We start from the raw sequence: 26,610 nt of genomic DNA, 5'->3' as shown, positions 1-26,610 counted from the left end.
GTGAAAGATTGGCAGAGATATTTGGATAACATAAGGCGTGCATGCAAAGTTGGGACCAATCTTTGTTGGAGGATTAAAGAAAACAAAATCTGAAAATAGTGCATCATACCCACATACCTTGGCCCGGGATAGACTTTTTAAAAAGTGTACTTTATTCATTACACTCTTTATTATATATGGCTATGGGCGTAGAGTGAAATTTTTTTTATGTGAAGTCTTTAAAGAATAGATTGAAATTAAATACATGGCGGATTTTCCTTTTAAGGTAATAATATGTGTATATATACTTTTTTTTTCTTTTTCAAGCTAGACTTTAAACATTAAATGCCACATATTTTCATGGCCTGTCTTTATAATATCTACAGTCAAATTAGCAAACTTGGTGGGAAAAGATCAGGGAGGCAAACAGAAGCTAAGTTTATCCTTTGAAGAAGTGATTAAAAAGGGTAGATAGGGCTTCCCTGGTGGCGCAGTGGTTGGGAGTCCGCCTGCCGATGCAGGGGACACGGGTTCGTGCCCCGGTCCGGGAGGATCCCACATGCCGCGGAGCGGCTGGGCCCGTGAGCCATGGCCGCTGAGCCTGCGCGTCCGGAGCCTGTGCTCCGCGACGGGAGAGGCCACAACAGTGAGAGGCCCGCGTACGGCAAAAAATAAAAATAAAATTAAAAAAAAAAAGGTAGATAATCATTATCAAAAATTTGCTGTTAGGAATAAATTTTCTGTGTTCTTTCCTATCACAAAAGTGCTTTCCATCTTTTTAGTTTCTCTTCCCTTTTCTTCCCTTTTCTACTTTGCCATCACTGTCCAGCTAAGGAGCCATGGGCCTTGGGTTTTCTTATCTGCTTAGGTGAAAAAAATAATTGCTAAATTATCCTTTATCTAAGTAAGACCAGGCCAACGCGGGCAACATGAAGGACAGTGGATTCCATGCAGTCCTCCAGATAGCTGTGAGCAGGGCATCCGAGGGCCCTTCTCTGGTGTGCCAGTTTTGCTTGGGTCTCTTGCTGATGAATACTTGGTAACCAAGAGTAAGCTACCAATTCTATTTACCTGAGTCTTGCTTGGAAGTATCTCCTTTTTAACATATACTTTTAAGCCTTTCTGTGTCACTACTGCCTATTATTATTTCTTTAGTAGAGACTACCATATCCTTTATATATTGGTAGACATCATGATCACATTTCAATGGGTTTCTTTGTCAATGTACACAAGTCCTCTTCTGGCAAAGACTCAAGTAGGAGTCCCTGACCTCCTTCTCCCCACTGATAACCGAGGTAGCCTCTACGGAAACGTTTTCAAAACCATTCATGTCAGCAATACACCTTTCATGCATATAATCTGACAGCGCTGTGCAAACAGACAGATCAAAACAGCACAAAACAGCTGGGAGCATGGCAGAGAAAAGGAATGTGTAACACGTGGCTTTGGAAAATTTTAGTAGGGGAGCAGCCCGGTGTGTATGAGATGCGGAGGGAGTTGTCAGTGATGGTGAACATAACCACCTGGAGATGAATGGCTGTGTGAGCTCACACTCATGGAGAATGGAGAGGCCTGTAGGGGAGTGCCTGGCAGGGGATCTAGGGAGAGCAGGGCAGTACCATGCAGTGCCCTGGATGTGAGCAGAGAAATCAAGTCAATACTTTACCAATAGCAGTGAGGCTTCTTAAGTACAGATGTTATGTGGGGAAAACTGTGAAAACACCCTGAAATATATCCAGATTGGGGAGTGATTAGCATGCGTAGCTACTTCTTCCAAGCCCGTAACTGCATGTTTAGTAGGAAGCAACATTTTAAACCAGTCTTCCCCCACTCTCCAAAAATGGGAAAGCGATGCACACTCTCAAGTACAGGGAAGCCATGTCAACATCCCACCAATGCCACCAAATCCTAAAATACATAATACTCAAGTCTTAAAAATGGTTGGTTCTGCCCTCGTAGTGCAGATATCCCAGAAGGCAATGGCCTGACCATAGAGAAAGCTGTGGGTTATCATCTTTTGGAAACCAGCTTTTTTTTAACTTGATATCCCATTTTTCTATCTATGCTCCCTTTAGTGTACAAATCTTCTCTGACTTATAATGGGGTTATGTCCTGGTAAACCCATCTAAATTGAAAATATCATAAATCAAAAATGCATTTAATATACTTAACTTACCAAACATCACAGCTTAGTCTCGCCTACCCTAAATGTGCTCAGAACACTTACATTAGCATACAGTTGGGCAACATCTAACAAAAAGCCTATTTCATAATAAAGTATTGCATATCTCAGGTAGCTTATAGGACACTGTACTGAATGTGCAGAATGGCTGTCTGGGTACAGAGTGGTTGTAAATGTATCAGTTGTTTACCCTGGTGACTGCGTGGCTCCCTGCCAACGCGCAGCAGCATGAGAGCGTAGAGTACCACATTTCGCTAGCCTGGGAAAAGATCAAAATTCAAAGTATGTTTGCTACTGAATGTGTATCGCTTTTGCACCACCGTAAAGTAGAAAAATTGTAAATAGGACTATTGTAAGTCAGAGACTGTCTGTATTCTTACACCTCACACAATCATCAGAAAAAGTGGAGTGCATGTGAAATTGGGTGGAGCACAAGTAATTAATTAAAAGAAATAGCTTAAGCAATCTCATTTAACTCCTGATCAATGAAAGCAGGAAACACTGATACAGAGAAGGCTTCCTTGACAGGAGAAAGTGAAATTGTGGTAACAAATTCTCTGCCTAAACTCCACCTCATTCCCATTTCTCTTCGGCTTGCCCTGAAGCTACATGACTGAGGAAATGCCTTCCTGCACTGTTTTCTCCTAAGAGCAAGACCAGCTGCACATGTAACAGTGCCCACATGTCAGCTAGATGGCCAGATGGGAGGGCTCTGGAATTAACCTCCTGAGTCTTCTGAAACGAAACTGGGTGAACCAGCAAGATCATCCCACCACTCTCACCCAGGCTTCTCCCCAATCCTCTGTGAATCAATAAAGGTACAAGGACTTGCCAAGTCACTTATCCAGTATCAATAAGCAATCATTCAATCATTTCTCCCAGAAATATTAACTGATAACCTACTATGTGCCAGGTGCTCTTCCAGACATTTGTGTCTTTAACAAGTTAAAGACACAAGTCACTGTTCTCATTGTGCTAACCCTCGTCATGCTTATATTCAACTGGAGAATAGAGACAAAAAGCAAGAAAAATAGGTAAGGTATTTAGTATGCTAGGTGGTGACAAGTGCTAAGGAGGAGATATAGTGGGGAAGGGGGACAGAAATATTGGGGAGCATAAGCTGCTGCCGAAATGAGGTGGCCGTGGAGGGCCTTACTGAGAAGGTGACATTTCAGGAGAGACCTGAAGGAAGTGAAGGAGCTGACACGTTGATATCTGCGGGGAGAACACTGTGGAAGAGGGAACGGCTAGTGCAAAGGTCCTGAGGCAGGAGCATTCCTGGGGTGTTTTCCTGAGGGCGAGGGGGAAAACAGCAGGAGCTGAGCTCAGAGAGGCAATGCTGGGCTGAGGTACAGAGGGCCTAATGGGTGTCTGGCTCTTACTCGGAGTGAACTGGTAGACGATTAGGGGTTTTTGAGCAGAATGACTTAATTTATGTGTTAACAGGATCACCCCACTGCCATCATGAGAACTGACCAAATGGTGGTGGGGCGTGGGTTGTCAGGAGGGATAAGACAGAAGGAGAGGCCAGTTAAAAAATAATAATCCAGAGGGAGATGGTGGTGACTTCAGCCTGGGAGTGGTGCAGGTGGTGAGAAGTGGCTGCGTTCCTTATACACGTGGAAGCTAGAGCCACCGGGGTTTGCTGATGGAGCAGGTGTCAGATATGACCAAAAGGAGTCAAGAATGATGGTGGAATTTTTGCTCAGAGAAATTCTTTCTTCCCTGTTCCTGGTACTGACATCTTTAGCTCAGCACTTTAACACTGAATTGTAACTCTTTAAAATGTTGCTGTCTTTCCCCATTACTCTTTGAGTCTCATTTTTAGGGATTTTGTTCTGTTCCTACTAGTTTCTCTCCCATTGTGCACAACACAGTGTCTGTAACAAAAGAAGCCCTCAGTGACTGTTTATCAAATAAAATGGCCTTATAGATATTGCAGGATGTAGATGCAAATATGTCTGCAGACTCAACATCTAAAAGAAATAAATTTGGGCCTAAAATAAGTCAGTTAGGGGATATGCTTAAAGTTTTAATGAAAAAATGATATGTGAGCTATTACATTTCTTCAGACAATTATGGCTGAAAGATAGCTATATAATATCTCTGGTATATAGCAGAGATTATCCACTAAAAATATATCTTTAAATTATTTGGATTTATCTTAAAAATCTATTTACCCATCTAATTGGATACTTTCATAATGGCAGAATAAAAATGGATTAATGATCTCTTCTAGGAATTAGACTGTATCCAGAAACAAAGGAAATATAAAGAAATGGGCAGGTTACTTTCAGGATTAATTCTGGGCTAGTTTCACAGAATTAAGGCTTAACATAACACCCTCTATTTCACAGACCATCTTGTTTTTTAAAAAACATGCCAACTCTCCCGTCCCACCCCAAAAGTACTAAAATAGAAAGATAACCAAGGTGATAAGTTTAGAAGAGATTTTTGCTTCTTTGTTTTATCTTTTGGTAATTCAGTACTTTGTCCTTCTATCTATATTTTCTAGGCCGAGAGGCAGAGGAGTTCTGAGGAGAGAACAAAGTAGTGGAATAATTTTGGAAATCTAATAAATGGTCAAAATTAAAAGTTATTGATACGATTATTGTTAAGATTCACTAAGAAAAATATCCGTGAAAGTGGTCTGTAAACCATAGGGTACCAGTTATTGTCAGACAAATACGATTATGGGTTCAAAAGTCACCAAAGACATATCTTGTATATTGCAGCTAATAAGAATGGCAGGACGTTCTCATCAAGAGATCTTTCCCTTTTGGCTGACTAGCTCATTGATATGGAACTGCTGAAAGATGGTAACAGAAGCATCCTCTGAGGACACTGCAGAATTACCCAGCAGCTGTCTCTTTCTTCTTACCACCTAATTTATAAGGGAAAACTGTACGGGCTGAAATATCTATTTCTTCATCAGATGATTCCAGTATAGAAACACCACAAACTGATGTTTTCTCTTTGTCCAAGGATGAAAAGTCAACAAACTTAGCTGTATTTGACCCAACTTGTCAAGCTTGCAGTTATTAAGTAGTAACAGCAAAAAGGTAAAAAGAAGGCAGAACACACGATGTTAATGCATTGAACAGTATATATGTTCCTTATTCTCCTTACCCATCTCAGTGGCCACGTTATTCATATGTCTGCGGCATCTTTTGGGTCCACAAATGCTTTCCTGGGCTCAATCATAACGGACTGTCTTTCCCAGTCATGTGACCAGTGTTTGGGCAGCAGCCAGCATCCTTCCAGGTCCCGGAACATGACTGACCCCAGTCATCAACCAAGCCCTGTTCCTGTCTCATTTGGCACTGCTGCTTCCCAAGGACAATTTCATCCCGGGAACAGGGCTGGGCTGCGCACAGGGATCCCAGCTCTTCTGATACTGTGTCTTCTGGTTACAGTACAAGATGTACCAGTTCAGAGCAGGAAGGACAGTGGAGGACAGTAGGCTGGGGATGGCACAGAGCACGGCACAGACATATTTTCTCTGTGCCAGATGATTTGGCATGACTGCAATCCTATGCTTGAGTACTTTAGTACAGAGTCCATAAATTTCCAGTACATTAAAAATTTTTAATTACTTGTATGCATTTAGTGTAACATATTTTTGTTTTGGATTAGCACAAAGCAGTAATAATCCACTTTCAACCGTTTTAGTTAATGCCCTCATCTATGGGTAAATGGAGTACCATAAGTATATAATTATTTTTTAAAATGATTCTTGTAAGGACCTTGGAAACGATACCCAGAGGAGAAACAAACTATAGTTGGAAAAACATTAGTGTTAATACAAGTAATTCTGTTTAAGAATACTCATTCAAACAAGGCATCCCCCCCCGCCCCAATTTATAAATTCAAAAATTTGGCAAAAAAGGGGGAGGTTTGGGGTGGTGTGGCTTACTATGCTTCCCTCCTTTTTCTCTTGGTCTCGCACCATTCTCTAGCTCCAGAAAGGACCAACTACGAAAGAGAACATTGTTACTATTTGATGGAGAAATGGAAAACTTTCAGGAATGTGGTGTCCTTCATTCAGTTATCACAGGGTGCCTGCTCAAATATATCTTCTCAGAAAAAGATACAAACAGGACCACAGCCAAAGACACAGGCCACTTGGGTGAATTACGATCCACACAGCTGAGGGCTCTGTCTCTGGGAAAGGGGATCCAGCATGATTTGGGGACAATTTGATAGTGTCCCATCATTAGCTTTGAGATGCCAGAACCATTCCATTTCCCATGTTCAGCTATTAAGGATCTCGTCTTATTTTTTTCGCCCCTAAGTTCATACAAATGATTTCTATTGATATTTTCAATGAGAACTAAGTTTAAGTTCTATAAGTAATCAAAACATACATTGTCAGCCATGAAAATTTCCTCACATATCATAGACTACTTAGACGGCCCATAAAAATATTTTATTTAAAAAATTATTGAGCTACAATTGAAACGCACTAAACTTTGTATACTTAAGGTGCTCAATGTGATTAGCTTTGACATAGGTATACACTCTCCATACTGTCATCCCAGTCAGTAAAACAAATATTTCCATCACCCTGAAAGTGTCCTTGTGTCCCTTGGTAATCCCTCCTTCCCTCCATCCTCTTTCCCAGGCAGCGAGTGTTCTCCTTTCTGTCAGTATAGATTACGCTGCATTTGCTAGAATTTTACAGCAAGGGATCCACACACAGTATGTGCTCTTTTTTCCCCGGTTTCCCTCACTCAGAAGCTCTCTCCAGCATTCATGAGATTCTTCCCATCTGGCTGAGGTTCAGTAGAGAGTATTGTGATGTTTCCGTGACAGTGTTTAGCAAAGCGTGGCCTGAGGACTGGCTGCTTTCGGATCATCCAGGTACGGGCCAAAACATGCCGGTTCACCTCCCCCCAGATCTCTGACATCAGGTAACCGGTAGCTTCGGCATAATCAACTATGAGAAGTAGCAGTTTTAGTCGAACCTCTTAGGGAACAACTACTCCTGTCCCTTGGTCCAACTAGCTGCTCTTCTAATGTCTTTCTACTGTTTTCTATAACTTGGGCAAGTCTTAGTCCTTTATGCCACAGCAGGATGAAGTATCTTTGGGAAACAAGCTGCAGTAGTTTTCCTAGATCCCTCTGGACCACACATTTAGAAGTGGTTTGGATGACTTTTCCATCAAGTACCCGCATTGGGAACTTTCCTCCCTTTGCTGATTTGTTACCCATTTATAAAGTCCACCTTCAGGGCCAGGACTTGGGTGAAGAGTGAAGCACTGGCCTCAGGTGCAAAATTTAAAGAGGTGCCCAAAACCTCAGTAATCCAGATGAACACTATTTTTTCAAAAATCAAAATTAAGGTAAAAAAAAAAAATCCATGATGAGCAAAATACCAAAATTTTAAATAAGGTCAGGACCAGTAACATTTGCCATGCTGAGCCTGAGACGGAAAGAAAAGATCAGTTAACAGTGATCCTATCTTTTTTTTTTTTTTTTTGCTGTACGCGGCCCTCTCACTGTTCTGGCCTCTCCCGTTGCGGAGCACAGGCTCCGGACGCGCAGGCTCAGCGGCCATGGCTCACGGGCCCAGCCGCTCCGCGGCATGTGGGATCTTCCCGGACCGCGGCACGAACCCGCGTCCCCTACATCGGCAGGCGGACTCTCAACCACCGCGCCACCAGGGAAGCCCGATCCTATCTTTTAAAAATTATTATGATTTACATTTTACACCCAAGGTGAGTGCCTCACCCTCATCCTAGCCCTGGCCCTCTTCCACTTGATATGTTTTCCTGTCTGACAGGCTGTTTGCCATCCTGAAGTCATCATCAGAATGTTAGTTCTGGCCAAGCGTTTAGAAAGCGCCACGGACGAGAACTACTTCAAAATACTTTCCTGAGACACATTCGTTGTTTCTTGCTTTTTTCCCATGCCATTAACCACAACTTCGGCCAATCCCAAACAAAGACATAAACACTGGTCACCCACAGTCCTGAATTTTTTAAAGGGCCTCAACCAGGCATTCAAGATGAGATGTATTCATGCTGTATCTGATTACATGTGCCTTCAACGTGAAACTAGAGCTGTCTTATCTAAACAGATACACAGAAACCATGGCTCTGATTGATGTTATCATTTAAAACATGTAGTGTACTTCTCACTGGACGTAAAAACACGAGAAAAATCAGTGTGTAAGAGTAATCTATATAATAAGAGTTCCAACTGTACTGAAAATATGCCTAGAAACTCTTCGGCGTAAGGGTAAATGCAGTGATTCTGCACGCTTACGTAAAATTGGGGGGAGAAAACATGCCATAGAGAGTACCCCAGCATCCCACTCACTCTCAGAAAGTTTGCTCGGTTGTAACATTTTTACTGGAAATGAAAGGACTCATGTTTAGTCACTCATGGGTGCATATAGAGAATTAAGTCATTTGCTACGTATTAAAGAACTTAAGAGGAACAAATGGAACATTAGTTAGAGCTGGTGATAGATGGTGAACGCTGGTCTTCCATGTCCACACAGAACAGTGTAAGAATTAGACTGGACTGGGAATAAATGTAAAGTAAGTTGGCCATCAATCATCATCATCAACCACAAAAGCCTGGGGGCAAGGGAAGAAGCAGGCTTTGGAGTCAGACAGAACTACCAGGAGAAGCTCAGTACCACTCTCTCCTAGGCATCTGACCTTGGCCCCTTTCTGTACATGCTTGCTCAACTGTGACATGAGCCTAGTTTACAGGGTCACCACAAGAATGACGTGGCAACAAGATACGTAGAGCCGTGAGCACAGGCCTGGCTCATGGGGAGCCCTGATTAAATTGGAGCTGCTGTTATCACCACCTCCAGCCCCATAGGCTTTATGTGTTTGAAGGTTATGTGACCCCAAGACACAGCAATGGCGAAGGTTTTCAAGGAAAGTGGACAATAAAATGGGTACTCATTTATGTGTGGTGTGACTGTAGGATGGCGGCAGAGGGGCCCAGGTATTCTGTTGAAGGCAGAGCCCATCCTACTTGCCTACATTTTCAGTGCCAGGTACCTAAGTGTACACACTTCCTTCTTTTAATAGTTCTAGGGGAAAACTCTTGAGTGATATCCCTTTAAAAAGAAGTTATTTTTTTTTCTTGCCAGAAAAGAGCAGCTGATCACAGTCATGGCTACTATGTACAGTTTTGTTCTTGACATTTTAAAAGATCCAGGAAAGAGCTTCAAAAGTTCATGCAAAAATGGATAGAAAGTAGGTGGTAGGAAGAAGGAAGGCTACTAAAAGTTGGAGTCATTCGCTCCAGACAAAAGAGGGTTTGAAGTATTTCAAATGTGTTAGGTAAGTGTTAGGATGCTAATGCCACTCTGCTACCTTTCATGTCCATCGGACAGAAGGACTCCTATCACTACTTCTTCTTGGATGGGTGATCTCCCTTCCTGGAGAAAAGGGGTTGACCAGATGACTTTTTGAGATCTCTTCTCATTCTAAGCCACCACACAAATATAGAAGAGCAAATGGATTCCCAGCTCATCAATGTGGGGTGGTGGTTTCAGTTGCATTCTGTTTAAAATGAGGTCAAGGTAGCTTGTCACAATGGAAAGAGGGGGAGCCAGGAGTCAGGCAGAGCTGGGTTTGAATCTATTTTTGAAACTCACTATTGGGCAGGTTATGGTAGTAAAAGAACTCAACTCTCTACTCAACTGCAGTAGAGATAATCTCTGCCTCCTAGGGTTCCTGGAAGGATGAACTAAACTAGTGTTGGCAAAGCGCCTAATATTTTGATTGACACACTGTAGGGCTTTGATGAATTGGAGCTATTAATCTAGTTGGCTAAAAAAATGGGTTGAATAATTACCTTTAAATTATAACAAGAGCCTTGACATTCTGGTTGTAGTTATACCACGTGAGGAAAATCGCAAATTCAAGTCAGCAGACTGGTACCACCCTGGCCCACCCTGCAAACTAGAACATGCCTGTGCCAAAGGAGGTTTGAGGGGGTAACTTGTTAACTAGCTTGGTGCTAAGACGCCGAGGAAACTGAAGGCGAGGTCTAAGGCATCTTGGTATGAATCTGGTTTCTCTCACTGTCACCATAAGAATCAAATGAATTATTTTAAAAAGGTTCCAAATACACTTCCGAGTCTCAGGAATGTATCACATCTCGCCGACTTGTAATTCATACCAAGTATAGTAAAAACATCAGTGAAAAAACAGGTTTGCAAACCAAACTGAATGTCAGAAACTGGAATTACGATTTTTCTCCGTAACGAATGATAGGGAGCTAAAAATGGAAGTTATACAGAAATTAAACAGCTCTCACACAGCAATGAGATCCAGTGGTTGGAGCCCTATACTGAGGAAAAGAAACTTCTACTACTACCAGACTTTTCCATACAATGTAACTTTTTGGTGCTATAGCAACGCGGTCTGACATAGTTAGCGTTTATAGACAGAGGCTGGAATCCGAGACAGAACAGCCCTGGTTTTTGTTCTTTACCAGTGGTGGGGTCTGTGGCAGGAAGCCTGGAGGCTGCGGAGAATCAGAAAAGACAGAGGAAATGCAAGGCCAGACATGCACATAAAAGTGAGGCCCACAGAGAGCTCGGTCAGACACACGGGAGGGCTTCCTGAGCCCCCCTGTGTGGCTCAGGGAGTCAGACTTGGCTTGGAAGGCGCGTCCTGTTTCCACCCAAGGGGTGGGGGATGGCTACAGTTGACAGAGCAAAACACCGTCAGAGCCAGCACACTGCACTTTGAACTGATAGAGTCACATGAGAGACCAGCTTATTTCTGTTGGGAGGGACCAAGCACAGGCACGACATACATCAAGAAGCTGGACGAGGCCCAGCGTAGATGCCTGTCAGTATCAGACCTATGAAGGTCACTGTGCCATTCAATCACCCCTAAGCAGGAACCTCCCATGATCATGAGGCCGCCTTTCTAGTGCCACAAAACGAGTTTTACATGGTGGAGCCAAGTTAGAATGCATCATCCCAAACACATGAATTTCAAGTGGCAAGAAACCACTGAGCTGTTGAGACAGCATGTGGAAGCTAAACCCAATATCTCAGTAAGCTCATCTCTATTCACCACACCTTTTTAGAAGTTGGGTACAAACAGTCCTTTGAAATCTATTGTGCTGTCCTGACTTTGCTCCCAGTCATCATTTAATTATGCTTCCTTAAAGCCACAGGTATTACAAAATCTGACGGCATAGTACTTACAAGCAGGTTCACTGATTCTTATTTCTGTGCGTGTGTAATAATGAGACAACAGAAAAAAACCCAAATGGCAACGAAGATAAGAATCAAGAACATCATGGAAAGGGAAAAGAAAAAAAACAACCCAGGAAACTCAAGAAGAAACCTATCTGTAATGCTGGATATTAAGTTCAACAGTTCTCGTTGTTCAAGGGGACGTTAAAATCAGTTTTATTTCTACATGCCTCTTTCTGAGACCCCCTTGAACAAACGCCTAAATTGCAGATTCTTTCAGTGTGTGAACGACTTCTCAGGACTAGGGCAAACCCTTTCAGAGGTTTATTCGGTATTTTAGACCACTTGGATAAATGCCAATAGAAGTTCAGAGGCTTACGAGGGCTACTGGCTTGAAGAAAAGAGAGGTCCTTTCAGAAAAGCTTATCTCAATACAAAGGAGTAACTCGTTTGGAGTATCTAATCCAATCCTGTGAGGTAGCATGATGCTTGATGTTAACAGAGACCTAAATTCTAAACTTTCTAAACTTAAAAGGAAACGTCTTCATTTACTATTAAGGGGTAAGGAAATCTCCTCCTTATCTGGATTTTGATAGTCATAACAGATTCACTGAGAGGGACTTTAAGACCGCTGGAGTCCCGGAGACTCCTTTGGAGTTATAGTGACCAAGAGAAGTTGCTAAATATTTTACGGTACTTTGACCTTGTTCCCACTCATATTAATGTCCTAGATTTATCTTCCCTTTACTGGATTTTTCCTCCTCCTCCTTTTTTTTTTTTTTTTTAAATGAAAAGTAGACATGAATGCTTCAGTTCATTTTGGAAATGTGCCTTTGTGAAGGACTTCAGAGATATTTTTCTTTCTTTTTTAAAAATGACCTTCAAATAAAAACAATAGACTTTTCAGACAACAAAGCCCAAAGCAAGTAACATCAGACTGCAGTATGGTCACAAAAAGACCAAAGAGACCTTCTGAAGCGGGGTGGCCAAGTGCTAAAAAAACTTAAAACATTCTAAGAGAAGGTAAATTAAGTATTATTCAGGAAGACAACAATCAAAGCGGCCCAAGGTTGGAGAGCACAACAGAATCTGCACCCAGCAAACGTCCAGTTTAACTAGCACTGGTTGTTTTAAATAAAGTACTTCCTGGGAGGAACCACGTGGCCACGCAGAGTGCTTTTCTTGACATCGGGAAACAATGCTGTTTGGGGTTGCTCTTTTTTTTGGTCTTGTCTTTTCTTAGACACAGTGCAGAACCCAACACATCTCGAGGCCATATTATGTGATTTTTTGTTGATTTACGAAGCAGAGATGGGTTTGGGAAAGGAAATTGTACTGAAGTTGAACTGAACTGCACTAGTCTTGGTTTACCTGCCATATGCAAAACGCCTGTCTTTGTGATGATCGCCGAAAGTATCCCAAAGCCTGAGAGAAACGCTCACTTCGTCAACGACGTCCCGGGAACGCTCCAAGACCTGCAGGAGAGACAGCACCCATGCTCACCGGCAGTCAGAGGCTCCCCCTCAGAGCCGCCGGGACGTACTTGTATTTAGCGGTCTCCTTCTATCTAACAGGACTTAGCTAAGTCCTAATTCTGTTCCTGGAGCCGCGTGCCTCAAAAGCCCTCCCTCAGGATACCATAGCCACACTCCAAGTCGGCCTTCTGGCTTTCGTTTTCTCTTGTGACACTAAAAAGGTGAGTTTTGTCTCGAATATACAAGTTAACCCCTTCCCCTGCTTTTAAAAAGTCAGACTGGCTGTATTCAATTGCCTGTGGTAAACTGTAATGGAAAAGAATATAAAAGAATGTATACATAGGTATACCTGAATCACTGTGCTGTACAGCAGAAACTAACACAACATTGTAAAGCAACTAGACTTCGATAAAAAAAAAAAATCAAGTAACTAGGAATCCAAAAAAATAAATAAAAATCAGACTGGCAACAGCAATGATGTACCCTTAGGATTCTAAAGAAACGCCGTCTGTCTTACCTCCTGGCAGACCCGGTACTGGTCAATGGCCCACACTGTGGGGACGTGGGTGGCCAGCAGCTGGTACTGTGTCAGCGTCGTATTACACGCTCTGGCGCAGATCAAGCGCGTCTTCCCCACGGCGTTGTCTCCCACGACCACGCACTTGATGGTTTCCACGTTGGGTCTTTCGTAGTCCATGTCAGTGTCCATTTATAAAACTCTAGAAGAAGAGAGCGGACACCACATTCAAGACACTGGTGCTTTCCAGAGCGGTCAAAGATGGGAGGGGGCCAGGCGGTTTCCCCTTGGTCCAGGTACTTCTTTGGAGGTACCCAGGCAGAAGCCAGAAGTTTGGAAGTTCCTACTAAGCCAAACTGAAACTCAACTTTTCTTTTTATATCTCACACAAGTACAAAAACACCGGATTGTTATTTTGACCCCAAACGGTTGATTCCGGTTAACATGTTATTTTCTCCTTGGTTTTCTCTAAACACAACCTGCCTACTGGAGCTCCATCCAGGCGAGTCAGGGCTGCTTGCACACATTTCTAGCTCACTAGCTACTCACGTCAACCCGCTAAAGAGACTGGGCACCTGCAGGTTTAACCTTACACATTCGGTCATAAGCAGCCTTTTCAGTATGCGTGTCCGTTACAATCTTCCAGTGATCCAAGATCTCTCATTAAAAAGCAATTTCCTGTAGGTTCTAAACTATCCTGGTGACTTAGGGGAGAATCCAAAGTGTGAGCAGAAAGGGACTACTTGACTTTAAAGAAGAGTGAACTGTAAGTGTGAGATTGGATACATTATTGTTATTATTATTATTTTAATTAATTAATTTATTTTGGCTGAGTTGAGTCTTCCGTTGCTGTGTGCCGGCTTTCTTTAGTTGCGGCGGGTGGGGTTGCTCTTCGTTGCGGTGCGCAGGCTTCTCACTGCGGTGGCTTCTCTTGTTGCGGAGCACGGGCTCTAGGCGTGCAGGCTCAGTAGTTGTGGCGCACGGGCTTAGTTGCTCCGAGGCATGTGGGATCTTCCCAGACCAGGGATTGAACCCGTGTCCCCTGCATTGGCAGGCGGATTCTTAACCACTGCGCCACCAGGGAAGTCCCTTGATACATTATTAAAATTAATTTATCCTTGTACTCATTCATTAATTTTTATTAATCAAATTCCTTAAAAGATATTCTTAAGAGGAGCACTATAAAGAAAGATTTTGAAAAAAATTCCCTTCCCCTCTGTTTTCAGAGAAGAAATCTGGAGCATGTGGTAGAGAATGATTTTACCAGAATGAGGAGCTACTTCAGAATCTTCCTGAAACCATCAAAAAGGGTTAAAAGAGGGTTGCTGGGTGAGGGGTGAAGAGGCAGAGGAAAGTTGCTGGCAGCTCTGCTTCCCCAAAACAGGAACCCCACAAGTTGCAGAGCGGACTGCTTCCTGGTAGCAGCTGGATGGGTGGCCAACCATGCAAGATTTTAATGTATTATGACTCCTCTTCTGAGGAAGTCTATTGTTAAACTGAGAAAACTGTTGGATGGTCATTTTCTTGAAAAGAGTCCATAATGGTCTTAACAGCCATGGTAAAAAAAAAAAAAAAAAAACTCAGAGTAGGGCCTAATACATAATTGGGAATCAAAACATGTTAAAAAATTTTTTTTTAATAAATTTATTTATTTTTGGCTGTGTTGGGTCTTTGTTGCTGCACGCTGGCTTTCTCTAGTTGCAGCAAATGGGGGCTACTCTTCCTTGCGGTGCGCAGGCTTCTCATTGCGGTGGCTTCTCTTGTTGCGGAGCATGGGCTCTAGGCACATGGGCTTCAGTAGCTGTGGTGTGCGGGCTCAGTAGTTGTGGCTCGTGGGCTCTAGAGCGCAGGCTCAGTGGTTGTGGCGCACGGGCTTAGTTGCTCCGCGGAATGTGGGATTTTCCTGGACCAGGGCTCAAACCCATGTCCCCTGCATTGGCAGGAGGATTCTTAACCACTGTGCCACCAGGCAAGTCCCTCAATACATGTTTAATTCAATTGACTTAAGAAAAATGATAATTTGGATAATATGAGATTAAGGGTATAGAGGGAGAGATAGAAGAAGAATGTTAAAGAAGAATGCTTTTGCACAGTTAGGACCATCTGAATGTGGATAACACCATCACAGGAGGTGTTAAACCCGAGGCTGGAGAACTATCTGGCAGGAATGGAGTGGAGTGATTCAAGGAACAGATGTGTGGTGAGGTTAAGATCTGATCCTACACCCGTGAAGAGGCTTAAAATAGATACCTGTCCCCCACCTGGTAAATGCTGATTTTGAAGGTCTTGGGTGGGAAAAGAGCCTTTAAATATCTCCAATTCTGGTGATTAGCCAGGTGTGGTGATTCCAAAAATCAACCTCTTTAAAATCCAGCCTTAAAATTCTATGATTGTATTAGTTCTCGATTTAATAGTATAATGTGGCAAAAGCATTACTTTGGCATCAGACGGGCGGTGCTTAAATTCTAGAACATTTGGCAGTGTCTGGAGGCATTTGGCAATGTCTGGAGGCATTTTTGGTTGTCACAATGGGTGTGGAGAAGGGCTACTGGCTTCAGGTAGGCAGAGGCCAGAGGTGCTGCTAAACATACTACAATGTACAGGGCAGCTCCCACAACGAAGAATTATCTGGCCCCAAATACCATAGTGCGAGGTTGGGAAACCCTGCCTTGGATGGATGAGAGTTTGAATCCTGGTCTCTCTGCTTTCTAGTCATTTCTTTGACTTTAGGCAAGTCAGCTGCACTATCTGAGCCTAGCTTCCTCGTCTGTTAGATGGGAATGATAGTACCCATCTCCTAATGCGGTGAGGGTTAGGTGAACTGATGTTTTCAGTCCCCAGGGCCGTGCCTGACACACCGATGGCTTCAAAATTATAATCATCATGCTGAAATGAATACTTTTAGATGACAACAAAATTGAGTCAGGTGGAAGACCAGGATTAGATGCAAAAATCATAAACTTAATCATCATAAAGATCTATAAAAAGGATACATTTTAGTAGAGCAATTAAAGGGTAATTCATTGAAAACTGCAGCACATAAATACAAGATGGAGCACAGCTGACCTGATGCAAAGAAGGCAGAGAAAGTTCTGGGTGGGGAGGGGGAGAGAAGAAGTGGCAGTTAACTGAAGGATAACAGAGTTGCAAAGGTAGGTTAAACATATTTTTACGGGGCACTTCTAGATCCTAGAACAAAAGTGGTAGGACTTCACAACAGTCTTTGACAAGATTCTGGTGATCTTGCCATGGGGTAGCCTATGTCAGAAAAAACCAGGTTCCATTTGGAGTCTCACAACTCTGGAACCTGAGGTCTATTACTTTGAATGTCCTAAGTGACATTAAAACTTTATACTTTTGAGTGAATTTTATTTTATTTTTTAGATAGATAAAAGTCAAAGAGAACCAATCCATAAAATTGGGGAGAATGTTTGGATTTAGTAAAAATTCAGACATGACACAAAAACTGTAACATTGGTTTTCTCGTTGGCTTGCAAACTTACTCTGATAGCATCCCCCCAAAGAGGAGTCCCCCAAATAATTTGGATAGTGGCAGCTCAGGTGGAATAGCTGTGTAGCTTTTACAGAAGATGACTTGGAGGGGGATAAAAGCCCTTCTGGTTTTATATGAAGGCCATGATTACAAAAATATCATCACTTATTTATAGACACATCTCATGCACAGTCCTAAAAAGAATTTCTGCATCAAAGGTGAGAATAACATCCCTTGGTCCTCTCATCTCTAGCAATCTGTGCAAAACCGAAGTGACTGCCAAAGGTGCTGAACTCTGTGCAAAGGTGACAGCGTATAAGGGAAGTGAAAGGCAGGCAGAGTTAAATTCTCATAGCCCGGATCATGCACTCTACATGGGGCACTTCCAGGAAGAGTTTGCTGGCTTTCCAAAATCCGAGGCTCCAAATCTTTCCTTTTGGGTAGAAATTTACTTAGTGGTAGTCTAAAAAGTACTTTAAGAGTATGACGTCACAGCCAAGGGTGTAAACCCCTGCTCTTCTTGTACTGTAAACCAAGTATTCATCTGTTACACATAAACCAATAAACATTACATTACGGTCTAATTATAAAAATATGCAATTGTATCCTCTTTTGCTTGTTATGGGCTCAAACTTATCCATATCTAGCACTCTTACGGTTGAATGCGCGCGTACGACCATCTGGATAATGACTCTCTGGTTTCTGATTTTTATTTACTGGGAAAAGAGAGTAATAAATATTCCTTTAACATTGTTAATAAATTTCGCCACCATAAATCCTGCTGATCTATGAAGATACCCTTTTGCCTTTAGATCCATATCTGGGGAGACAAGGAAGGTATAAAAGGGAAAGAATAGCTAGGTGGAAGTGATACTGGTAACCTGATACTGTGGCAGCTCTGTAATCTCACTCAAAACCGACTTGAACTTTATTTCATACTTTCACTGAATCTTCAGGACATGGATGCTGACAGTTAAAATGCTGCCTGAAAAATCTACTTGTACATTCTCTAGAAGTCAGAAGTTTATTTAAAAACAGGTAAGTGATAAAAATAAGAAATGAAAGAGGAGAAATAATACCTGATACTGCAGAAATTAAAAAAAAAACATAAGAGAATACTATTCCAACAAACTGGAGAACCTAGAAGAAACTGACAAGTTTATAGAAACATACAGCTCACCAAAACTGAATCAAGAAGATATAATCTGAACAGACCAACCACTAAAAATGAAATAGAATCTGTAATAAAAGAAAAAATTCCTTGCAAACAAAAGTCCAGGATGGGATGGCTTCACTGAAGAATTCTACCAAACATATAAAGGAGAACTTATACCAATCCTTCTCAAACTCTTCCAAAAAACTGAAGAGGAGGGAACCCTCCCAAAGTCATTCTATGAAGCCACCATCGCCCTGATACCAAAACCAGACAAAGACACTACCAAAAAAATTATAGGCCAACATCCTTGATGAATATAGATGCAAAAATCTTCAACAACATATTAGCAAATTGAACCCAACCACACATAAAAAGGATCATACACCATGATCAAGTTGGATTCATCCTAGGGTCACAAGGCTGGTTCAACATACGTAAAATCAATGTGATACACCACATCAACAACAGAAAAGACCAAAACCTCTGTTGATCATCTCAACAGATGCAGAAAAAGCATCTGATAAAATTCTACATCCATTCATGATAAAAACTCTCAGCAAAGTGTGTATAGAGGGAACATATCTCAACATAATAAAAGCTATTTATGACAAACCCACAGTCAACATAATACCCAACAGTGAAAAGCTGAAAGCCTTCCCACTAAAATCTGCAACGAGACAAGGATGCCCAGTCTCACCACTTTTAGTTAACATAGTATTGGAAGTCCAAGCTACAGCAATCAGACAAAAAAAAAAAAAAAAGAAATGTGTCCAAATTGGAAGGGAAGATGTAAAATTGTCTTTACGTGCAGATAACATGGTATTCTATATGAAAACCCTAAAGACTCCACACAAAAACTGTTAGAACTGATGAACGAATTCAGCAAGGCAGCAGGATACAAGATTAACATACAGAAATCTGTTGCATTTCTTTACACTAACAATGAAATATCAGAAAGAGAAAGTAAAAAAAAAAAAAAAAAATCCCTTTTAAAATCATGTCCAAAAACAAGATACACAGGAATAAACCTGACCAAGGAGGTGAAAGACGTACGTACTGAGAACTATAAACATTGATAAAGGAAACTGAACGTGACTGAAAGAAATGGAAAGATAGTCCACGCTCTTGGATTGGAAGAATTAATATATATATTTTTAGCTTCATTTTTTATTGGAGTATAATTGCTTTACAATGTGATGTTAGTTTCTCCTGTACCATGAATCAGCTATATACATACCTATATCCCCTCCCTCTTGCACCTCCTTCCCCACCTCCCATCCCACCCATCCAGTTCATCACAGAGCACCAAGCTGAGCTTCCTGTGCTTTATAGCATGTTCCCGCTCGCTATTTTACGCATGGTAGTGTATATATGTCAATCCTAATCTCCCAGTTCATCCCACCCTCCCCTTCCCTCCCTGTGTCCACATGTCCGTTCTGTACATCTATGTCTCTATTCCTACCCTGCAAATAGGTTCACCTGTACCATTTTTCTACATTTCACATGTATATGTTAATATATGATATTTGTTTTTCTCTTTCTGGCTTACTTCATTCTGTATGACAGACTCTGGGTCCCTCCACATCTCTACAAATGAGCCAATTTCGTTCCTTGTTACAGCTGAGTAATATTCCATTGTGTATATGTATCACATCTTCTTTATCCATTCATCTGTTGTTGGACGTTTAGGTAGTTTCCATGTCCTGACTCTTGTAAATAGTGGGGCAATGAACATTGGGGTACATGTGTCCTTTTGAATTATGGTTTTCTCAGGGTATATGCTCAGTAGTGGGATTGCTGGGTCATATGGTGGTTGGCAGAATTAATATTGTTAAAATGGCCATACTACCCAAAGCAATGTACAAATTTAATGCAATCCACGTCAAATTTTCCACAGAACTAGAACAAATAATCCTAAACTTTATATGGAGGCACAAAAGACCCAGAATTGCCAAAACAATCCTGAGGAAAAAGAACAAAGCTGGAGGCATAACCTTCTCAGACTTCAGAATCAAAGCAGCATGGTATTGGCACAAAACCAGACATACGGATCGATGGAACAGAATAGAGAGCCCAAAAATAAACCCACACACTTAGGCTCAGTTAATCTATGACAAAGCAGGCAAGAATATACAATGGAGAAAAGACAAGTGGTGTTGGGAAGGCTGGAGAGCCGCATATAAATCAGTGAAGTTAGAACACTCCCTCACATGGTACACAAAAGTAAACTCAAAACGGCTTAAAGACTTAAATATAAGACATGACACCATAAAACTCCTAGAAGAGAACGTAGGCAAAACATTCTCTGACATAAATCGTAGCAATGTTTTCTTAGGGCAGTTTCCCAAGACAAAAGAAATAAAAGCAAAAATAAACCAAAGGAGCCTAAACTAACTTACAAGCTTTTGCACAGCAAAGGAAACCGTACAAAACAGAAAGACAACCTACGGAATGGGAGAAAATATTTGCAAACGATGCAACTGACAAGGGACTAATTTCCAAAATATACAAACAGCTCATACAACTCAATATCAAAAAAAACAAACAACCCAATCCAAAAATGGGCAGAAGACCTAAACAGACATTTCTCTAAAGAAGACATACAGATGGCCAACAGGCACACGAGAAGATGCTCAACATCACTAATTATTAGAAAAATGCAAATCAAAACTACAATGAGGTATCACCTCACACTGGTCAGAGTGGCCATCATCAAAAAGTCTACAAACAATAAATGCTGGAGAGGGTGTGAAGAAAAGGGAGCCCTCCTACACTGTTGGTGGGAATGTAAATTGGTGCAGCCACTAGGGAGAGCAGTATGAAGGTTCCTTAAAAAACAAAAGAGAGTTACCATATGATCCAGCAATCCCTATTCTGGGCACATATCTCGAAAAGATGAAAACTGTAATTTGAAAAGATACATGCACCCCAGTGTTCATAGCAGCACCATTTACAATAGCCAAGACATGGAAGCAACCTAAATGTCTACTAACAGAGGAACGGATAAAGAAGACATGGTATATATATACAATGGAATATTACTAAGCCATAAAAAATGAATGAAATAATGACATTTGCAGCAACATGGATGGACCTAGAGATAATCTTACTAAGTGAAGTAAGTCAGAGAAAGACAAGTTTCATGACATCATTTATATGCAGAATGTAAAAAATGTTACAAATGAACTTATTTATGAAACAGAAACAGACTCACAGACATAGAAAACAAACTTATGGCTACCAAAGGAGAAAGGGAGGGGGAGGGATAAATTAGGAGTTTGGGATTAACAGATACACACTACTGTATATAAAAGAAACAACAAGGTCCTACTGAATAGCACAGGGAACTATATTCAATATCTTGTAATAACCTATAATGGAAGAGAATCTGAAAAAGAACATATATGTATGCATAACTGAATCACTGTGCTGTATACCTGAAACTAACACAGCAGTGTAAATCAGCTATACTTCAATTAAAAAAAAAAACTGGTAAGTGAACAAGATATTGTGGAGGTTGGGAAGTGAAGGACTTGGTGAGGTGCAGGGAGGCCACTGCTCTGGGTACCGGTGCCCTCCACAAGGCCGGCTGAGAACAGCGTGGTCCCGATCTTCTAGCTCTCAGGTTACGCCATCTGCTTGGTTATTCCATATCTGCCCCCGCCATTATTACTGCCATCTACTGGACTTCTCGTCGCTCCTGCACATCCACCACCAACTCAGTCTTCTTGCTGCGTCCACAGGATGACGCACCCCACACCCAAGCCTCAGAGCTTCTTCGCCTCTTCAGTGCCAGTGACATTCACCACACCGTACTGGAGCTATTCGTACCTTTTGGCCGTGTGCTGGATATCGCTGTCCTTCAGAAACATTTTACCTCTGAAATCTCCAATTCCAAAATCCTACTCTAAGAGCAAAAAAATCCTGTCTTTACAGCCCAGTGCTGGGTGAAATATGGCCACGGCAGCGACTCCCATCAGGAGATGGAATCTATTTCCCTTCCTCTTGAATGTGAGTGACTTCCTGGCCCAACCCAAAAGAATGTGGTGAATGTGACGCTGTGTGAGTTCCGGAATGAAGGCCTGCACAGGCCCCGCAGCTCCACCTTCGTACTACTGGAGCAACCTCAAGGCTGTCCTCTGAGGCCCGCCCAGCAGAAGATGAGGATTCAGTGAGGAAAACCGAGGCAGTCCGGCCCGATGGCCATCACCAAATGCCACATAATGGGAGGCCATCTTGAATCCTCTAGGCCGGCCAACCCTCCAGCTGAATGTTGTTTTATGAGTGAACCGGCTGAAACCAGCTGAGGAATCACCCAGCCAACCTACAGAATCCTAAGAAATAATAAACTGTTGCTTTAGGCCACCAAGTTTCGGGGTGGTTTGTTTCAGAGCGATAGTTAATTGAAACATATACATTATTCTTTGGGAAAATCTCCAGAACCTCGACTCCTCCATTAAAAAATAATATATACATTTCCATATCAGAGGATAGGCCCCTCTTGGATGATCTTTTCTACCTAGGGTTGAGGAATCATGCCAACGCTTATCTACACCGTCACCCTCAACTTCTTGCACTGCGCTGTGCAGTAGGCAAAACAATGGTCCCTCGAAGATGTCCATGTTCGAATCTCTGGGACCTGTGAATATGTTCTGTTACATGGCATGCGGGAATTAGGTAGCAAATGGGACTGAGGTTGCTAACCAGCTGACTTTACTATAAAGAGATTATCCGGGATTATCTGAGTAGGCCCAGTGTAATCACAAGAGTCCTTTACATGTGAAAGAAGGAGGCAAGAAGGAGGCAGAAGGTCAGAGTCGGAGAGAAATAAAGGACGACTCTGAAGATAGAGGGAAGGGCCCTAAACCAAGAAATGCAGGTAACCTCTGGGAGCTGGGACAGGTAGGGAAGCAGATTCTCCCCTGGGGCCTCCAGCAGGAACACAGCCTGGCAACACCTTGATTTTTACCCCGGTGACACCCGTTTCAGGCTTCTGACCTCCAGAACTATAAGATAATACATCTGTTGGTTTAAGACATTTAACTTTGGGTACCTTGTTACAGCAGCAGTAGGAAACTAACACAGCTTGCTTGAGCCGCACAAAATGGCTTTCAAAATTCTAAACATTGGGGACTTCCCTGGCGGCCCACGGATTAAGACTCCGCGCTCCCCATGCAGGGGGTGCGCGGTCCAGCCCTGGTCAGGGAGCTAAGATCCCACGTGCTGCACGGCAAAAAAAAAAAAAATTCTAAACGTTGTGTGTACCTCCGCAATTCTTCATCTGCCTGGTGAATTCTATTCATTCCCTAAAATCTTATTCAGATAATACGTCCTCTAAAAAGCTTTCATAATTGCCCCACCTCCCCACAGACTAAATTACTTGCTCCTCTGTACCAATAAATGGTTTTAGGAGAAGCAATCAAAAACATAGATACTCTCTTTCTCTTCCTCTCTCTCTCACTCATTTTTTCTTATATTAGCAAATCACTGAATGGTGGTCTGTGACCTTTTAATTTTTTTCCCTGCAGCTGTAACTTCAAAGTGCCCGTCTTGTTCACTGAATGAATCATCAGCTGTTTCTGGGGTACTAGTATATACGGAAGTGCTTGGAATATATGAGCATACGATGCCCCTCTTCTATAAAGCTGTGTCATGGGTCCCTAATATACTCCTGGGCAAACCATGGGCAAAACAGTGATGGAACCCAACATGACCCTAGCTGCCCTAGGCTGCTTTTCAAAGCATGTTCCTTCCTGTGATGGTTCCCCACACCCACCTTCAGTCCTTGAGATGATGGCCTTTGTGCTGTCCTGTTCTCTTAAGAAACAGGTTCTCAGGACGTCTCAGGCACGTTCGCTTCCTCAGTCACACGACAGCTAGGTGACCGTCAGAGTCTTGTCTCCATAACTGAATAATTCAGAGGCACCATGGCTTATAAAACTCTAGATGTTTCCACTTGTCCCAGGTGGGTGCACATTAAGATAGGGCCACTATCTGAATTCAGGTAAGGGTGCAGATCTCTTCTAACACTAGAAATTCAGACATTAGAGCGGGTGGCAAGGAAAGATGTATCACTTGTCTAAGATGCCTCACTGAGCATCTCCTAATTCCTCCGCATCACCCCACTCTCGGAATATGCCGCCTCTTACTGTCACTTTTTCCGTATCTTTTGTTATATTTGCTACTGCAGTCAAGGCCAGGTGAGCAGTCTGCTTAAAGACAGAAATCTAAGGCCCATAGAGGGGCCTTTGTACTTTAAGCTCCATTCGGCTGTTACGAACAGTTTGAACAGGGCTCTTGCACAGCCACTAAACTTTCTTGTCCTTTAGAAAAGCATATACTCTGAACGTTAAGAAATAATTTAACTTGGTCATTAAAAATACTAGTGGAACAAATTTCAGCGTCTTTGAAGAGTTAACTTTGAAAGAAAAACTGAGAATTTTATATTATTGGCCGGAACAAAAGGGAAATGTTAAGAGTTGCATAATAACTATAGCCAACAGCCAAGTTTCAACTGTGCAGATTTCATTATCCTGAGCTCTTAATCACCAGTCCTAGTCAGGCAGGAGCTGCCTTATGCATTATATAAACATCTCAGCTGGAATGGAGAATGGGTCCAGACCTGGGGAAAGAGACAGTCGGGGCTGGGCTGGGCTGGGCTGCGCTGGGCTTCCCTAAATCAAAACTTCACCGAAATATATCTCCAGGATAATACTGCCTTTCATCATTCAGAGCAACAATATTTTTTCAATTGAAAGTTGTGATCAAAACAAAAAAGAGATTAAGTAACAGAAAAAGCACTGCAGAGAAGTCCAGGAATACAGATAATACAGGGACACTTTTAGAAACATTCACTCGTTCTCAGCAGAGCCCTGTGAAGACCTACACCAGATCACGTTCCTTCCTTTTTAAAAACTCAGTGTCAGTGGGGAAGGTGGGCCAGGATTCGAAATAGACTTCTCCTTCTGTCTATCCACTGCCCTTAATACATGCTGTCTCAGTGAAAAACAACAAATCAGAAACAGTTTAAAAGGTGCATACAAATTCCAGGGTAGGTTTCAAAACCACCATAAGTAAAGTGTGGGCTACACGCCTACAAACATGCCAGGTAACCTCGCCTTTGATGTTGACTGTGCCATTATTTCTGCTCAAATGCCCTTTCTCGTGCCCCTGATCCATCCGCTGAAATAGTTCTTAGGACTCGGGCTGTCATAGTTAAAGAAACAGAGGCTGCACTTAGTGAGTGCCAGGCCTACAGGCGGACAGCAGCAGACAGGCCCGGGGTGGTGCTGGCCCTCAGGGACCCTCACAGTCAGGTGGGGAGGGACCACTAAACCTGGGGACATAACTGTACGTTTGATAAGCTCCCTGAGGAAGAACGAAAGGGGTTATGAGAGGAAATGATGGGTGGGAGGTCTCCACGAGGAGGCTCCATTTCCCTGCTCTCTGAAGAATGAGAAGGGCCCCGTCACGAGATGGGAACGAAGCGGGTGGGAAAAGCTCAAGTGTAGGGAATGGGGGCAACAGAGGGCTGCAAGGCAGGAAGGCGCCAGGTCACACACGGCCTTTTAGGCCACGGTCAGGAGTCTCGATGTTATTCTCAGTGAAGTGAGAAGCCACTGAGGTGTTTTCAGCAGAGGAATAACAGGTTCTGACTTGCTTTTTTTTTAAAGGATCATTGGTTTCACCGAGACTGCCGTGTGGAGAGCATGTGGGGGGATTCTGAGCAGTGGCCGAGGCCCAGTTAGGAGGCTCCTAAGTTCTCCAGGAGGGAAAGGGTGGCGGCTGGGACCAGGGTGGAATCAGCAGAGATGGAGCAAAGCAGACACATTCAAGTTCATTTTGGAACGAGAAGCACTTAGCACGTTCTCCCTTTATCCTGTCCCCTAGGGTATTTATCAAATTCTTGTTTTGTAATATTCACAGTTAGGCTCACCAAGATTATGCACTTTTGACAACAGAGACTGTTATGCACCTTTAAATCCTCAGATCCTTTCATGGTGCCTTGGCCGTATGTGGCTTGCCGTAAATATCCATTCACTTGCATATACAGCACGGTCATTCCACCTTCCTTAGGAAGCCTTCCACCTGGGGCTGGCAGAGACCTGGCGCTCGGCCGTCTCTGGTGACTGATAATTAAGCCCATGGCCTCGAAAGCTGCGGCATGTTGCCAAGCCTGCAGAGGAACACGTTGAGGGACATCTGTGTGGCCCATCATGAGAGCTGTCTCTGACAGATGGCAGTGCACCAGCCATGGCTCCCCCAGCAGGAAGAGCATCAGTAACCATGGGAACCACCACGGACCAAGGTCCAGGCCCCTCCACCAAACGGGAAGGCAGGGGACAGGGAGGAGCCCCGATATAGGCAGATAAGAGTGGCTTCGGGCTGGACCGGATTTAGAAAAATAAAGGAATGTGGTCTTTCACTGTGCTCTAGTGCCTATAGCCAATTTATGAATCTTGATAATATTTATGTATAAGGGACGTATAAAGTTCTCATCCACTTTTAGACTTTGACATCCTAATTCAAGGGATTCCCAACTCTCTTCACTGCTTGGCTGAAAAAGAAGAGGAAAAGGGAGGCATCCACTACATAGGGAGAAAGATTCATAACTGATACGA

At 42.7% G+C, this 26,610-nt stretch overlaps 1 protein-coding gene across 7 annotated transcripts in view; it reads right to left on the bottom strand.

Moving 5' to 3' along the window:
* The window catches only part of RHOBTB1 (Rho related BTB domain containing 1), a 70,339-nt gene that overhangs the window by 25,288 nt on the left and 18,441 nt on the right, over positions 1-26,610 (bottom strand). For all 7 annotated transcript variants that reach the window (XM_060034947.1, XM_060034950.1, XM_060034946.1 and 4 more), the window contains 2 exons: positions 13,341-13,542; positions 12,720-12,823 (listed from right to left, as the gene is read on the bottom strand). In XM_060034947.1, coding sequence (XP_059890930.1) covers positions 12,720-12,823; positions 13,341-13,532 — 296 coding nt within the window. In that variant the 5' untranslated portion in view covers positions 13,533-13,542. The remainder of the gene's footprint in view (positions 1-12,719; positions 12,824-13,340; positions 13,543-26,610) is intronic.

The sequence above is a fragment of the Delphinus delphis genome, chromosome 16 (genome assembly GCF_949987515.2).
Source record: "Delphinus delphis chromosome 16, mDelDel1.2, whole genome shotgun sequence".
NCBI classification, from domain to species: domain Eukaryota; kingdom Metazoa; phylum Chordata; class Mammalia; order Artiodactyla; family Delphinidae; genus Delphinus; species Delphinus delphis.
The sequence above is the reverse complement of the archived record's forward strand: the minus strand, read 5'-3'. Positions and strand labels throughout refer to the sequence as shown.